Below are 18,094 nucleotides of genomic sequence, written 5' to 3' on the forward strand. Positions count from 1 at the left end.
ATTTCTTTCTTGATCTCATTTTATCCATTCATTGTTTAATAGCATGCTATTTAACCTCCAAGTGTTTGATTTTTTTTCATTGTTTTTATTGTAGTTGATTTCTAGTTTTATGCCATTGTGGTTTGAGAAGATGCTTGATATGATTTCTATCTTCTTGAATTTGAAGAGACTTTTTCCTGTGTCCCAATGTGTGGTCTACCTTTGAAAATATCCCATGTGCACTTGAGAAGAATGTATATTCTGTAGCTTTGGTGTGAAATGTTCTGAAGATTTTAATTAAGTGCATCTGATCTAGTGTGTCATTTAGGATTGATGTTTCTTTGCTGATTTTTGTTTAGATTTTTTGTTTATCCAGTTGTGTCAATGGGGTACTAAAGTCCCCTACTATGATTGTATTGCTGTCAATCTCTCCATTGATATCTTCCAGAAGTTTTTTTTTTTTTTTTATGTATTTGGGTGCTCCTATATTAGGTGCATATATGTTTACTAGCGTTATATCCTCTTGTTAAATTATTCCCTTTAGTATTATGAAGTGGCCTTCCTTATCTCCTGTTATGGCCTTCACTTTGAGGTCTAATTTGTCAGATATAAGTATTGCTACCCCAGCTTTTTTTTTTTTTTTTTATTTCCATTCACCTGAAATTTTTTTCCCATCCCTTCACTATCAGTCTTTGTGATTTTTGTTCTGAGGTAGGTCTCTTGTAGACAGCAGATATTTGGGTGGTGTTTTCTTATCCATTCAGCTACCCTATGTCTTTTGATTGGAGCATTTCATCCATTTACATTTAAGGTTATTATTGATAGGTACTTGTTTGGCACCATTTTTATTCTTTATGCCTGTGTTCCTTCTTCCCTTTCTAGTTCTTCTTTTTACAGAAGTTCCTTTAGCATTTCTTGCATTGCTGGCTTGGTGGTAATAAACTCTCTTAGCCCTCTTTTGTCTGTGAAGCTCCTGATTTCACCTTCAATTTTGAATGATAACCTGCTGCGTATAGTATTCTTGGATTCAGTCCCTTGCTTTGCATCACTATGTTTATTTCATCCCATTCCCTTCTGGCTTGATGTGTTTCTGTTGAGAAATCAGTTGATAGTGTAATGGGAGATCCCTTGTAGGTAACTTTCTGTGTTTCTCTGGGAACCTTTAAGATTCTTACTTTGTCGTAGGTGTTTGCCAATTTAATTATTATGTGTCTTGATGTCAGTCTTTTTGGGTTCATGTTGTTTGGGACTATCTTCTTGGACTTTTGGGAGGTTTTTCTTCCCAATATCAGGGACATTTTCTTCCATTATTTCTTCAAACAGTTTTTATATTCTCTGCTCGGTTTTCTCTCCTTCTGGCAACCTTATTATGCAGATGTTGTTTTGTTTTTTGTTGTCCCAAAGCTCCCTTAGGCTCTCCTCCTGTTTTTTAAGTTTTTTTTTTTCAGTTGCTGCTCTGCTTGGGTGTTTTTTCCTACCTTGTCTTCTAGCTCACTGATGTGGTCCTCAGTTTCTTCTTGTCTACTATTTATGCTTTCTATTGTGTTCTTTATTGCAGCTAAGTCATCCTTAATTTCTTCTTGGTTCTTCATTTCCTCTTGATTCTTACACATGTTGTTGAATTTATCTTCCATCCTTTTCAGTGTCCTATGACCATTGCTCTGAATTCTTTCTCTGATAAATTGCTTGCCTCCATTTTGTTTACTTCCATTTCTGGTGACTCCTCCTTTTCTTTCATCTAGCAGCTGTTTCTTTGTCTCCCCATTTTCACTCCTTTCAGGGCATCTGGTTATGTGGCTCACTGTCTACCATGTTGACCAAAAGGTACAAAATACAACTCGAGAAGACACAACACAGAGGGAATAAAATACAAGTGTTTTCACAACACCAATAACCCCAAATAAGGGTGACCACCAGAGAAAAGAGAATTAAGGAAGAGAAAAGCATGCAAAAATGATATTGAGAAAATGAAAAAAAGGTAAGAGAGAAAAGAAAAAGAAGAAAAGAGAAAGGGAAAATTAAAAAAATAAATAAACATATATGCTGGGAAACCTCCACAAAACCAACAACTAATCCAAAAAATGCAAACAACAAATTCCCAGAAAAAAAGGAGGGGAGCTGAATCTGAAGAGGCAGTGCTTATTTCTAGAATGTAAGGTAAAGGAATTGAATGAATGGGGGAATGGCCAGGATTCAGTATAGAGGAGATAGAAAGAGAATGAGTGTATAAGAAGAAAAAAAGCAAAATACTCAATAAAAATAATAATTTAATAATAATAATTAAAAACATATTAAAAATACATATTTATATACATAAAATAACAATAATAATAAATTTCCCCTTTCTTTAATCTATCTATCTATACATTCATCAATTTTTGGAAAAGGAGACTAGAGTAGGGAGCAGATAGGCCTGAGTTGGTGAGTGAAAGTAATTAAGGTATCAGTAGAAGAAGAGAACAAGCTAGGAGAGGAAAAACAAAACCATAAAATAAAAAACAAAAACTAACAAATAATCAAAAAACAACACCAATAAGGAAAAAAATTGGCTAGCAAAAAAAGAGAAAAGAGAAGGGTGCATGAACTTGGAGCAGGGGAGAGGAAATTAGATATATGAGTAAGTCAACAGAGATTACTATATAGTAATGCATCAATAGAGCAGATAACGAATATCAATTTTTAACAAGGAGTAAAAAGAAAGGAGAGCGAAAAACTAAAGCAGGAACATGAAAAGAGAAACAGGATGAAAAAGTGGGAAGTGAGGAAGAAAGGGTTAGCATAAAGGAAAAAATTAGATTAAAATAATGATAAAAATATAAAATAATAATAAAATAAAAATAGAATGTAGAACAGTAATCTAAAAATAAATAAATTATATATATATATATATATGCCTAAATGACGAGTCGACTGGCTGACTGGCTGACTGGCTGACTGGCTGGTAGCTATGATGTGCACTGACCACCAGGGAGCAGATGCTCAATGCGGGAGCTGCCAAGCCACAACAACTTTGCAGAGTGCTCTCTCACACTCTAGGATCCCTCGGGAGATGTTGGACTGCTGGCCTCTGCCGGATCCTCTGTAGGCCAGGCCAAGGGACCCCACCGGTGCACAAATCTTTTATTATTACCACTGGGCCTCTAATGGTAATAATAATAATAATAATAATAATAATAATAATAATAATAATTAAAATAATACAATAAAGAAAAGAATTTTTTTTTTTAGTTTCTTAAGTAAAAGATAAAAAAAAGTGAAGTAATGAAGTTTGCTTGCTTCAGCTGAGTATTTAATGTCCTGAGGAGCCTGGTCTAAGACCCCTCTCCACTGTTCTGTCTGCCACATCTCAGCTTCCTGGTAGATAGCCAGCACCATATTGAAGCTCCCAGCGATCCACTGCTCCTCTGCATCAGATGCCACTGCCTTGGTTTCAGCCAGCCAGGACCAATCTGACCACTTTGTTTGTCTGCCTGCTTTAAGTCGTGTTTACACGTGTCTACTTTGACATGGCCTCTAGGTGGCAGTGTTTCTGTATTAGTTTCCTGGACCAAATGACCCTTCAACTCAGTCCAGGAGGGCTCCCTGGGGGTATTTCAAATCTTTGTTTCCCTACCGAGCTCAAGACTGGGTGCGGCTGCGCTGCTTGGAGGGGCCTGGTCTTCAGGAGAAAAATGTCTATTCAGGTTTGGAGGGATCAGACTGTCCCAAAGCTGGCTTCCTGATTGCCTGTCCCTATTTTGTTCCCCAGCTTCCACAAAACCACCTTCTGCTGCACTGCAGCCTAGGTGAATGTTTGTAATCGAAAGATTCTGGGGTTAGCAGGTAAAAGCAAGGAAAATATAAAGACAGAGCAATCGCATCACTGTGCATCTCTCTCCCCCCCCCCCCTGCCACACCCACTCCCACCCAGCACTGCACAGCTGGTGAAGAACTTCAGGCTGCCTTTCTGGGCACAGCCTCCTATGGCTGTGGGCTTAGATCTAGAATCCCCCGCTGCCAGCAGCTCTGTGGACACCCTTCCACGGTCGAGCACTACACGTGTCCGCAATGTATGTGGACTTGGTGCAGTGCAGTCTCCCTCTGACACTCTATTCCCAGCTGTGCACATTTCTCTCTCTAGCCCAGATCCCCGATCCCCGATCCCACCTCTCTCCAGGTGACCTTTGATCTTTCTATCCATGGATAGATGGGTTTAATTCACCAATTCCGGGTGGATATTATTCGATTCAGTTGTTTCTCCTATCTGTTCCGTGAGAAGCCACTGGACCTGTCCACCTATTAGGCTGCCATTTTGTCTCCCTCTGGACAAACTTTTTAGGAGCCTGTGGCCCGGGAGGCTGGAGTCGCGGTGCCTGTGAGTTGGCAGCCAGCAGGTGGTCCCTGGGTGATGTGGCTGTAGGGTCCCAGGAGGTAATTGAGGTCTCCCCAGGTGTAGGTGAAGCTTGGGTCCCAGTCACCGCCACGCTCCCCTTCAAGATGGTGCATTCTCTGCGGCAGAGCCAGCTGCCATGGGAGAGATTGCAGTGGTAGTAGAGGCTGCCTGGCTAGGGGAGCCTGGTCTGCCAGTCCCCAACAGTCCTGCGGAATATAACTGTCCCTCACTCACACATATACACATACCCCACACGTCTATGCACTCCCCTTTCGCTCTCTCACTCACTCACATTCTTTCTCAATGCTGTCCTGTTGGGTGCCATCTTCCATCTCCCTCTAGTTTTCTTTAATAGAATATACACAAAAGAATTGACACACTTCCACACAAGCATTCATAGCAACATTATTCACAACAGCTCAAAAGTGTAAATAATCCATATGTCCATGAATGGATAGATGGATAAAATTGTGGTATATACATATAGTGGAATAGCATCTACACTAATAAAAGAGAAAAATGGTAATTGGCGTACGACGATACCCTTTTCATTGGCTAATCAGGGCTATATGCAAATTAACTGCCAACTAAGATTGGCAGTTAACTGCCAACTAAGATTGGCAGTTAACTGCCAACTAAGATTGGCAGTTAACTGCCAACAAGATGGCGGTTAATTTGCATATGTAGGCACAATGCAGGGAGGCGAAAGGGAAAGCAGGAAGAAGCCCCCTGCCACTGACAGTGATCGGAAACCCAGGGGGGAGCTAAGAGCTGGGGGGCAGGGCAAAGGTGGCCCTGGGGCTGCCTTTGCCCTGCCCCCCAGCCATGAATGGAGAATCAGGCGCCTTTGCCGCCCTGGCCAGTGATAGCAGGAAGTAGGGGTGGAGCCAGCGATGGGAGCTGGGCACAGTCGAAGTTGGTAGTCCCTGGAGCTAGGGATCCCTTGCCTGGGCCTAAAGCAGAGCCCGCGATCGTGGGGCCACTGCAGCTGCGGGTCCCCGCTGCCCCAGCCGGACGCCTCAGCCAGAGGCGTTAGGCCTGGGCAGGGGCGGAGCCTGCAACTGTGGGGAGCTGGGGGTCCCCTGCCCAGGCCTGACACCTCTGCCAGAGGCCTCAGGCCTGGTCAAGGGGCCGATCCGGTGATTGGTGATCGGAGGGTGATGAGGGTCAACTCCTCTGGCCGAGGCATCAGGCTTGGGTGGGGGGCGGAGCCGGGGATTGGGGGGATATGATGGTCCCCTTGCCCAGGCCTGAAGCCTGGGTCAGAGGCGTCAGGCTTGGGTGGGGGGTGGAGCAAGCGATCAGAGGGAGATGGGGGTCCCCTGCCCAGGCATGATTCCTGGGCCAGAGGCCTCAGGCCTGGGCGGGGGCCATAGCCAGTGATCGCGGGGAAATGGGGTTCCCCTGTCCAAGCCTGACACCTCTGGCAGAGGCATCAGGCCTGGGCAAGGGGCCGATCAGGTGATCAGAGGGTGATGGGGGTCTACGCCTCTGGCTGAGGCATCAGGCCTGGGCAAGGGTCAGAGCCAGCAATCGGAGGGGGCTGGGGGCAGAACCAGTGATGGGGGGAAATGAGGGTCCCCTGCCCAGGCCTGACGCCTCTGTCAGAGGCGTCAGGCCTGGGCAAGGGGCCGATCCTGCGATTGGAGGGTGATGGGGGTCAACGCCTGAGGGCTCCCAGTATGTGAGAGGGGGCAGGCTGGGCTGAGGGACACTCCCCCCCACACACACCCAGTGCACGAATTTCGTGCACCGGGCCCCTAGTATTATCCATAAAAAGGAATGAAATATTGATACTTGCTATATGGTTGATGAATCTGTAAAACATTATGCTGAGTGAGACACAAAAAGGTCACATATTTCATTTATGTGAACTATCCAGATTAGGTAAAACCATAGAGTCTGAGAGTCTGAAAGGAATTGGTATTTGCTGGGCCCTGGAAGAGGAAAGAAAAGAGAATAACTGCTTAATGGGAATGACAAAAATAATCTGGAACTAGATAGAGTTGATAGTTGTGCAACATTGTGAATGTACTAAATGCTACTGAATTGTATAGTTCAAAATGTTTCATTTTATGTTCTGTGGATTTCACTTCAGTAACATTTTTAAAAAGTTTATAACCCAACAACCAAAGTTGTTTAAAGGTGCAGAATTACAGATATTGCAATGTGTGCTTGTTATTCAGTTTCTGAATTTTACAAACTGTCCAGTGAGGGTTTTTTTTTCCCCTTCAACATTAAATTCATTGGCGCTTGATATACTATCAAAGGCTACATGGCTTCCTCTAAGACTTCCTTTAAACACCCAGCCTTTAAAACCCTTGACAATGACAGTCCCAGCATGCCCCTCCCATTCCCTTCCGTCTCTCCTTTCCTCACAGCAGGGGTCCTCAAACTTTTTAAACAGGGGGCCAGTTCACTGTCCCTCAGACCGTTGGAGGGCCGGACTATAGTTTTAAAAAAAACTATGAACAAATTCCTATGCACACTACACATATCTTATTTTGAAGTAAAAAAACAAAACGGGAACAAATACAATATTTGTATTTGCATGTGGCCTGTGGGCCATAGTTTGAGGACCCCTGCCTCACAGGCAAGTATCTCCTAAACTCCAAGGGACCCCATGAGACTTGCAACCAGGAGAGCAAGAGATCAACCAAAGGACTTATATGCAAGCATATAGGCCTAACCAATGGACACGGACAACAGGGGGGTGAGGGCATGAGTGGGGGGTATAGGGGATAATGTGGGGATAAGGACATATATGTAATAACTTAATCAATTTAAAAAAAAAGGCTACATGGCTTGGACTAGTAAATGTAGGAATCATATCATTCCCTTTCCATTGGATGGGCTGGGCAACAAAAGCTAGTCCCAAGTTTTTTCACCCTAGAAATTCTACAGGGCACCCTACCCCTCAAATAACAGCCATATCCTACTGTTACAGGACAATGAAAAGCTAGCAAAGTTCCAGGACAAGTGGTATAGGGAAACTGAGGTAGGAAAATTAAACAAAGCCAAAAAGTTTTGCAGGCTGCTTGTTGCAGGACCTTATCTTAAGGACAAAGGGTTAAAACCTCTCCTCACAGAAGAATGCAGGAGAGAAGGGGAAAGGGAAGGAGGAGAGGAGGAGGAATCTTAATGCAACTAGAGAATACATAATTTCTTTATTTTTATTTTTTGTTAATCTTCACCCAAGGATATTTTTCCATTGATTTTTAGAGAGAGTGGAAGAGATGGAGGGAAGGAGAGAGAGAGAGACAGACAGACAGACAGAGAGATAGAGAGACATCAATGTGAGAGAGCCACATTATTGGTTGCCTCCCGAATGCACTCTGACCTGGGCCTGGGATCAAACCTGCAACTCCGGCACATGCCTTTGACCAAGGATTGAGCATGGGACCCTTCTGTGCACGGGGCCAACACTCTAACCATTAAGCAACATCAGCCAGGGTGAAACACGTAATTTAAATCACTCTAAAACCAACTAAAAGGCAGAAGAGAGGAGGGAGGAGGGGGAGGAGTGCAGTCTTTTCTCATCCCACTGTTTAAACAGAGAAGCCAACAGTCTCGAGATTTAATTGCCAAGTGCTTCTCATAAATTGAAAAAGCCATAACAAAGAAAAGGGAGACCTTCAGAGTTAATCTGTACCAGGATATCTAACAGGGGAATTAAAAAAACAAACAGGGAATATAGTCAATAATCTATACTAATAATAGAAGAATATGCAAATTGTGCAGGACCAGCAGGCTGCCTGGGGCGACAAGGCCAGCAAGGGGGGTTAGTGAGGGAAGACCAAATGATTAAACAGCAGGCTGTGTGGGGCAACCAGACTGGCAGGGGGGGTTAGTGAGGGACAACCAAACGCAGGCTGTGTGGGGCAACCAGGCCGGCAGGGGGAGCAGTTGGGTGTGACCAGGCCTGTGGGAGGGGCAGTTGGGGGTGACCAGGCCAGCAAGGGGGCAGTTGGGGGCTATCAGGCCAGCAAGCAGAGTCGGTTAGGGGTAATCAGCCTGGAGGGGGGGCAGTTAGGGGCAATCAGGTCAGCAGGCAGAGGTGGTTAGGGGTGATCAGGCTGGCAAGGGGGGAAGTTAGGGGCAATCAGGCAGGCAGGCAGGTGAGCAGTTAGGAGCCAGCAGTCCCGGATTGGAGAGGGTGCAGGCTGGGCCGAGGGGACCCCCCCCCCCATGCACGAATTTCATGCACTGGGCCTCTAGTCCTATATAATAAAAGGGTAATATGCAAATACACCAGATGGCAGAACAACCAATCAATCAAAGCGTAATATGCTAATGATATGCTAAGGCTACTCAACTGCTCGCTATGACATGCACTGACCACCAGGGGGCAGATGCTCTGACTGGTAGGTTAGCTTGCTGCTGGGGTTCAGGCAATCGGGACTGAGCAAGATGGGCCAGACAGGCCCTGGAGCCCTCCCTTGGTCCCTCCCTGGCCCGATCATGCACCACTGGAGTCCCTCAGCATGGCCTGTGCCCTCTCACAATCCGGGACCCCTCAGGGGATGTTGCAGATCTAGTTTCAGCCAGATCCCACAGGCCACTCCCCTTGGGAGGGCTACTAGATGCAGGGCTCATGGCTGGTGAGTGCTGCTGCAGCAACATGAGCCTCTCCCAATAGGGACTGGTTGGGCATGGGTCCATGGTGAGGCCGGGATGAGCAGGAGAGGCAGGTAGGAGCTGCAGGCGGCATTGGACTGCAGGTTTCGATCCAGTCCCTGCAGGCCACCCAGAGGCACCCCACCCATGCATGAATTCATTTACCGGGCCTCTAGTATTATAATAACTAGGTGGGGTGTGGGATTTATTGGGATGATCACATAGTAAGTTGTGCAATATCTGGTCACTGGAGTGTACAAAAAATAATAATATCATAAAGTATAAATTACTTTAAAAAGCCTTATAGACATGAGGGTATATAAGGCAGAAACCCCACCCCACTTGCTCTTCAGAGGGGTTTATAGCCCATCTGCACTGCATAAGCCAGATGTATAGGTTTGCTTGCCTCGCTTCTTTAATAAACGTGCATACTTTAATTTTTTAAAAATAAATTCACTTTAAAACAACACAATCAGGACCTCTCCTTTAAATTCATTTATGTGAACATGATAAGAATTGAGGTGGAGACAGCCCTCTCCCTCTGACTCATGGGACTGACAGATAACACCTCTCCCAAGTCTGTAAAAGGTGCCTGTAACACTACCTGCGTATTAGGGACCAGGAGACTAGGCTTGCAGGGCTTGGAATCAGGATGAACCAGGACAGTGGGAGGTGGAGCGTGTTAACCAAACCCTGGCGGCCACGCCCCCTGCCACCCACGCTCCCAACCGCCCTGTCCTCTAGCTCCACCTTCTCCTTTCGCTGTCGCCAGCGCCCGCCCCGCAGCAGCCGGACGGAAATGGGAGCCCCGGAACAGGCCCTGGACCGCGCCCACTAGAGGGCGTGCGCGGTGGCGGCAGGGAGCGAATCCCCTGGCCCTCGCGAGTCCCAGCCAAGCGGCGGTCGGCACTAGTGGGCCACAGCCTGCGGGGTAGTCGCGCGAGAGTCGGCGGCCGAGGTCAGAGGTGAGCGAGCCGCTTCCCGAATAGCGTTACGTCGCTTTCCGGAGGCCGGAAAAGGAAGACGGTGTTCCCGGAGACTCGGGCCAAGCTGAGCCAGCCACCGTCCCAGCGGCCACCTTCGTTGACTTTCACGGTGCCACGAAGCACGCTCTTCACTTTAGTTTGACTTTTGGGTTCCAGTTACAGGTATTTTGAAGCGCAGTAATTTCACGTAGCACTTCTTTGGGGGCGGGTTTCTTGGTGTCCATATTGAATAAAGGCTGTTCCTTCGCTTTTGAGTTGCGGCGTATTGCAGGTAAAGCCTAAGTTGTTACAAAAGCTCGAGCAGTTGGAGGAAACTCGGGTCTATCACAGAAATCGATGGAATCGATTGTGATGTGACAATTGTATTAATTACTGGTTCTCGCCATGGTTACCGAGAGTTGAGAAACGATCTTGGTGAATAACTGCCCCTGGAAGCCATCCCCCGGAACCACCGTGTGGGAGGGACTGTATTTCTCTGAATACAATACATGAAATACAAAATGTTTAGCATGATTTTCCAAGTTAAATTAAGTACAGTACGGTGGTTTAATAACCATGATGTAAACTTACAGCAAAATTAAGAAAAAAGTTACGTTAATCTGAACAGAATCGGGTCTTTATTTTAAATGCTTTGCTTTTAAAAATCTAAAAACAGAAGCTGGGTTGACTGGTCTGAAGGTTGTAAGATTTAGTAGAAAGAGTCTAAAATTAAAAATTGTTAGTGATCTGAATTCCACTAGTGTGACCTTGGGAAAGTCACTGGTTCTGAGTGCCTTATTCTATAAAGACGAGGATTACAATGGTTTTCTCAGACTTCTAGTATGTATATCCAGTACAAAGTAAGAATGTTTGGTTTGTAAGTGATAGTAATTGGTTTTTGTCTATAATACTTAAATAATTTAAAGTCACTAAGCCTTCCTCACCCCATTCCCCCAGTTTAGTGACAAGAGATCTAATTTTACACTTGATGTTAGCCAAAAGACTGAGAAGCTATTAGAGATCTAATTTTACATTTTGCCTGTATGTATAGTATTTCATCTTTAGATTCATTGGTCAAATTTTTCATCTTGACTTGAATCACATATTAAATCTCAAACTCTTTAAGAGTAGGATTAATGTCTTAATCATTTTTTAATGATTATTCCTAGTTTGGGTCATTTTTTCCCTCCACCTCCACTCTACCTCCCCTCCCCCCCCCCCCCCCCCGCCCCTTTTAATAAACCTAAACTGGCAAAACCTAAGCTTTGGATTCACCAAAACAAGCCAAAAGAATTTTACATGGAAAATACTATTTTCTGAAATTTGAAGATGTGCTTTTAGTTCACCTGTATAGACAGACAGACATGGGTTACAAGGAATTAGGTAAAGAATTTGATTGAAAGTAAGCCTTATTTATTTAGCATCACTCTCAGAGCAGACATACAGCAGTGGACTTTAACTCTGGCAGCACCTTTGAATCACTTGGGGAATTCCAAAAATGTTGATCCCTGGGCCCTACTCCAGACCAGTTAATGAAACTCACTGGAGGGTGATACATGGGTATTCCATTTTTTTAAAGCTCCTGAGGTTACTGTGTTTTGCAGCCAGAATGAGAACCCTTGTGTTAAATGCGATTCTTCAGGAGTGTATCCAGTTTGCTTGAGCGACTGCAGCTGCATCTGGAAAATGTAGCCTTTAGGGTATTTGGGGGAATTATCAGCAGATATGATGAAAGTATGATTTGTAAAGTGAACTGTAGAGCAATCAAGGACAGTGGAAAGGTGGTTACTAGAGAAACCAATGAGACCAGTAACAGTGAACTTTTATTCTTTTCTCTCCTGGGTATTAAATATTTTTGAAGAAAGTAATCATTTTAACTTGCAAACTGTATTTTGCCCTACCTAGTTAAAAGTGTACTTTTCAACCGTGAATGGATAGATTGTGGCACATGAATTTCATTATTGCTGATTATTAAAAAGTGTGTTAGAAAAACATATCTCAAATAATGTTTCTTATTACTTACTAAATTATATCATTTCTCTTATTAGCTTTATGTTAATATGGGGGTTTTGGTTTTGCTTTTACAGTGCTATAAAATTTATATTAAAGGCATGGTTTTCACCCTACTTCATCAACGCAGTTAAATTTTCATTTTGGACCCCTATTTTATACTACAATGGTAAGCTACAGCTCAGTATGTTATTTATGTTTTAGATTGTTCTCTTTTATTTCCATAAAAATATCTGTATTATAGATATAGAAATCCTCTTGTAATCTGTTCAAGTTCCCTAACTGAGAAATTACTTAGTAATTACATGCAAAATTTTCTCCACAAAATAGGGGGCTCATCTCAATTCTGTGTTAAAATTATTACATCCAGGTTATACAGATAATCCACCTGTCTTTATCTTTATGAAACATTAAATAATATGGCCGCACCGGTTTGGCTCAGTGGATAGAGCGTCAGACTGGGGACTGACGGGTCCCGGGTTCGATTCCGGTCAAGGGCATGTACCTTGGTTGCGGACACGTCCCCAGTGGGGAGTGTGCAGGAGGCAGCTGGTCAATGTTTCTCTCTCATCGATGTTTCTAACTCTCTATCCCTCTCCCTTCCTCTCTGTAAAAAATCAATAAAATATATTAAAAAAAAAACCCATTAAATAATATGTACTTCTATTTATCATGGTCCAAATCATTGGCAAGGAAGATGGGTATAAATATGATAGTTTTGGGGGTTTCTCATATTTTAAAGTTTCTCTTAATTTAGATTAAAAAAAATTTTAAACGAATGTAATGTGCTTACTGTAAATAACATTTAAGAACATCAGTTTTAGTCTTCTAATGGCACATTTCTGTTCACTGACTTACAGTCACTAAACATATGTAGGGCTGGGCATTTAACTTTTGTAACTAAAAATTAAAAACAAAGGGGGGGAAAAACACTTTCTAATGTTTAAATAACAGAGTAAATAAACACTGACCACCATGTTGAATTAGCCTCAGAAAACATTTGTCTCCCTTCTTCCTTGGGATCTTGCTTCTCTACCCCTGCTCTATTAGAGACAAGTAGAGCAGTTGCAGTGAGGTTCACACCTTGCTTTATATTTTGTATTAGCTAATCATTTCTTTCTAAAGTATTTGAAGAAGGTAGTATATAAATGATGTTTGTATTTATAGATATAGTTATCTCTCACTAAATTTTTTGAAGTTTTGATTTCAGAAGTGAAATATTTACTTGAGAAGATTTACTATTTTAAATTGCCCTAGAGTGTATATTTGACTATGTTTATTATAATTCTTTTATATAAATTTTAAGGTTTTGTGACCAAATAATTAAAAGAACCTTATGTATTTGTCAAGTATATATATCCAGAATGATGTTTTTGTGCTGGAAAATGTTTTATACTCAGGAATGTCATCTTGCCCAGTTTTGTTGGGAATCTGACCCTCATAAGATTTTTAAAATAAATTGCGAAACATTTATTTTAACTGAATCTTTTGAAAGTATATATTTCACTTATTACATTTTAGGTGTTTGATAATGTGGATTGTTTTTTATTGCAGTTTAAATTAAAAGGCCAGCTATTTTTGTAATCATCTGATTTCTTCATCCTTAGGACTAGGGTGGCAGGATCACTTAAACCTTTCCATGATTTCCAAAGTCTGGCAATATTTATTCTCCCTTTACCCTTTTGGGTTTTGGTGGATGCTGAGAGATTTTACCCCACGCAACTTGGTAGATTGAATTGTTGGAGTCTACAAAATAAAAGAGAACATTTTAGATCCTTGTAAATAAAAAAATGGAAGTTCTGTGCCTCTCAGTCATTAAAAATGACTATCATTGTGAATGAAAAATACAGCAACCCTGTGCAGTACCCAAACCACAAAACTAGGAATAGAAATCACTGGCGGTATATTTGCTTAATTTTGTTTAAAACCTAGTACTTTTTTATTTTTTTGTGTCCTTAAAAAGAAACTTTACAGATAGGAAAGATAGAAATTATTTTCTCATTTTTCTCTCTTGCCTTAAAATAAGAGTCTCCAAATAACAGATGAAGGATGGGAACCAACTAGTAGATCTTAAATTGTACATGTACTAATAATACTATATTTTATCAACTCTAAGGTACATTCATTCTCTTTTACATTTTTTTTTAAACATTTTTTTTTAAAAAATATATTTTATTGATTTTTCACAGAGAGGAAGGGAGAGAGATAGAGAGTTAGAAACATCGATGAGAGAGAAACATCAATCAGCTGCCTCCTGCACATCCCCTACTGGGGATATGCCCGCAACCCAGGCACATGCCCTTGACCGGAATCGAACCTGGGACCTTTCAGTCCGCAGGCCGACGCTCTATCCACTGAACCAAACCGGTTTCGGCTCTCTTTTACATTTTAATATTACTGAATTGAGGATGAATCTACAATCAATGACATCTTACAATTATAACTGAGAGCACATTTTTTTAAATGTTACCTACATTAATGATGTGTGCTTATAGTTGATAATATCTTAAAGTTGTTGAAATATGATAATTAGCCATTATTTATTGAATTCTACTAGGCACTGACCTAAAAACATGTTAAAGACTCTGCATTAATATATTAGGACTTTCTAAGTTGATGATAGGTATCAACATAGTAAGCACCCCCAATTTTCAGGATTCTTAGAAGATTAGGAGAGTTTAGTCTTTGCTTTACTTGAATTGCATACTTGATGTCCAATATATTTTACTGAATGGTGCTCTTAGAATGTTGAAGAAGCTAAAGTTTATAAAATGGTAGTAGTTACTATATCCAGTCCATTACCCTGTATCAGTCTCATGCCGTGGCCAAAGAAAGCTATTTTAGTATTTATCTAATTTGTTGTCATAATCAGGTGCTTAAGACTGCCATATTTTTTTCTTTATAATATAATAGATTTTTTCTTTATAATATATTATAATATATAATATAATATACAGTGCACAAATTTGTGCGTGGGTGGGGTCCCTCGGCCTGGCTGGCCCAATCGGGGCAATTGGGGCCGCGGGAGGTTAACTGGCTGGGGAAAGGGCTGCAGGAGGTTAACCAGCCGGCTTGATTGGGGCCAGTTGGCTGGCCAGGGGGAGGGACCGTGAGAGGTTGGATGTGGGAGCGCACTGACCACCAGGGAGCAGCTTCTGCATTGAGCGTCTGCCCCTGATGGTCAGTGCGCATCATAGTGACCGGTCGACTGGTGGTTTGTTCGTTCGGTTGCTTAGGCTTTTACATATATAGATATTGAGCATACAGTGGGGGATGTGGGGGAGAGAAAAGGAAATATATTAGACTTATTTTAGAAAATTAAACTTATTTAATTACAAATGTTACATGTATATTATTATTTTTTGTGAAAATAGCTAACATTGCCAAATACAGTATTTACTTTTTTACAGCAACAAGCTTTAGAACTAGCTTTGGATCGTGCAGAGGTAAGATGTGACTAAGTTATGTATTGACATAGTATTGACATTAATTGACAAAACTCAGTTTTAAGAGATTTTTGTCTGATTGTCAAAGGAATACATGAATATCATTTTAGGGCAAATATGCAAATTTTCTATAAATACTTAAATATGTATAAATATATAAATATATGTAAATATATAAATACTGGGCAATGTTTGAATCAACTGTTACTTGAAGTTCTCAGTTAATGCTATAGAATAAAAATTAAATAATACTTCAGTATAAATATTATTTAAACAGACATAGAATTTCTAAAATCATGTTTTCCTATTTTGACAAGTTTTCTGATTGCTCAATTGAAGGGGGAAATAGCCAAAAATAAAGTCCTTGCAATTGGATATGCTCTGCTTATTCTGAACAACCATAAAACATACTGAGAATATTTCTGAGTTGTGAAATCACATTTGCTTATAGCATTGAAATATTATGCTAAATTTTAGTGCAGTTTAAATTTTACTTATTTGTAACATAGTTAAACTATTTAGAAGTTAAATAGGTTTTCTTACAATGTATAATTTAATAGGAATCAGAGACTTGAGTGACTGAATAGCCTTTTTAGCCTTACATGTGTTTTAAACATACTTAAAACAGTGTTCCTTCACTAAGTAAAAGGCAAGCTATTTCATAAACTTTTCTCTTTTAGTATGTCATTGAAAGTGCCCGACAGAGACCTCCTAAAAGGAAATACTTATCTAGTGGAAGGTATGAATACTTCATTAATTGATGACTTTAGATTCATTGAAATGTGATGAGAGCCACCATTTATTGCATTCTAAATAGGCACTACTAGAGATGTTATATTATAGGTACTTTGCATATATTAAAACTTTCTTAGTTGATGTTAGCCATGTCCACTTCACCTCCAGTCTTTGGGAATTTGGGGGTGGGGAGGATGAGAAAATTTGATAACATTTATTTTACAATGATTATATTCACATTTTTTATATTGTCTTTATTAAATTTTAGAAAATCTGTATTTCAAAAACTTTATGACTTATATATTGAAGAATGTGAAAAAGAGCCTGAGGTTAAGGTAAGTATACTTTTTTTATATTATTACGGCTTTTGAAATGTAGAGGGGGAAAAACTGTAGAGGAAGAGGGTAATTTGAAAGGGTTACATTTGAAGCAGATATTTATATTTTTGTGAATGAGCTAACATCTTTTCCAGCCAAATTCTAGCCAGTTTTACAGTTGACTCAGAACTCCGGCTAAAAGGTAGAGATCACATGCTTAGGCTAAAAGGTAGAGATCACCTGCTTAGGTAGGAGATGGGAATAGTGTATACTGAGTAACAGAATATCCCATTGGTAAATCAGAAGAAGTATACTAGTATATTGTGGGGGGCAAAAGTAGATTTACAGTTCCAAGTAAGTGAAACAGAGTTCATTCTTATACATTATTACTTACTAGCTGTATTATTTTCCATATGAACAATTGTAAATCTGTTGCCCTACCCTGTGTATTCTTTATTTATGTGTGTGTGTGTGTGTGTGTGTGTGTGTGTGTGTATATATATATATATATATCCTATCTAATAAAAGAGAAACATGGTAATTAGCCGTACCTCTGCTACCCTTCCCATTGGCTAATCAGGGCGATATGCAAATTAACAGCCAGCCAAGATGGCGGCTGGCAGCCAGGCAGCTTGAAGCGAACATGAGGCTTGCTTGCTTCAGTGACGGAGGACTCCAACGTTCCCCGCCTGCCTTGCCAGCCTCTGAGCTTGCAGTTTGAAACATTGTAACAAATATAGAAGCTAAACAAAACCCCAGAAGCCTGCTTTCAGCCAGCCGGGATCTCAGAGCTGGAATTGAAACAGTGTTTCGATTATAGAACCCAAACAAACCAGATACCTGCTTTCAGCAGCCAAGGCCTAAGAGCTGGAGCCAAGCCTCAGAGCTAAAACTGGCCCAGAATATAAAAAAAAAGAAGAAAAAAAGGAGCGGTTGGGAGCTTCAGTCACCCGCCAGCCTGAAAACAGCCCTCAGCCCCTCACCCAGACTGGCCAGGCACCCCAATGGCGACCCCCACCCTGAAGGGTGTGTGACCAGCTGCAAACAGCCATCAGCCCCTCACCCAGACTGGCCAGGCACCCAAGTGGGACCCCCACCCTGATCCAGGACACCCTTCAGGGCAAACCAGCCAGCCTCCACCCGTGCACCAGGCCTCTATCCTATATAGTAAAAGGGTAATATGCCTCCCAGCACCAGGATCAGCGGAGCCGAGAGGCCTCCCTTGCCCGGGATCAGCGTGACAGGGGGCAGCGCCCAAATCCCCTGATCGCCCTGCGGCTCTGTGACAGGTGGCGGGGCCACAACCTCCCTATCCGCCCTGCTCTGTTCGTGACAGGGGAAGGCGCCCTAACCCCCTGATCAGCCCTGCTCTGTGCCTGATTAGGGGGAGCTCCCCAACCCCCTGATAGCCCTGCGGCTCTGTGTGTGACAGGGTGCGACGCCCCAACCCCTTGATCGGCCCTGTTCTATGTGTGACAGGGTGCGGTGCCCCAACCCTCCCCCCCGCCCCCACGGGCCCTGCTCTGTGTGTGACGGGGTAGAGCCAAAACCCCCCCAATCGGCCCTGCCCTGAGTGTGACAGTGGCAGCGCCCCAACCCCCTGATCAGCCCTGCTCTGTGGGTGATAGAGGGCGGCGCCCCAACCCCCCCCCC

At 42.4% G+C, this 18,094-nt stretch overlaps 1 protein-coding gene across 21 annotated transcripts in view; it reads left to right on the plus strand.

Annotated features, from left to right (window-relative positions):
* Positions 1-9,743: 9,743 nt before the first annotated feature.
* SUPT20H (SPT20 homolog, SAGA complex component) overlaps positions 9,744-18,094 on the plus strand; it is a 52,202-nt gene continuing 43,851 nt past the window's right edge. For 19 of the 21 annotated variants that reach the window (XR_009451312.1, XR_009451313.1, XR_009451314.1 and 16 more), the window contains exons 1-5: positions 9,940-10,116; positions 12,021-12,112; positions 15,354-15,389; positions 16,070-16,128; positions 16,393-16,459. Coding sequence is in view for 14 of the 21 variants with exons in the window: in XM_059684349.1 (XP_059540332.1) it covers positions 12,110-12,112; positions 15,354-15,389; positions 16,070-16,128; positions 16,393-16,459 (165 nt within the window). In the remaining 7 variants the exon portion in view is untranslated. The other 2 variants (XM_059684351.1, XM_059684350.1) reach the window with 2 other exon arrangements.

The sequence above is a fragment of the Myotis daubentonii genome, chromosome 2 (assembly GCF_963259705.1).
Source record: "Myotis daubentonii chromosome 2, mMyoDau2.1, whole genome shotgun sequence".
In the NCBI taxonomy this organism is placed as follows: Eukaryota; Metazoa; Chordata; class Mammalia; order Chiroptera; family Vespertilionidae; genus Myotis; species Myotis daubentonii.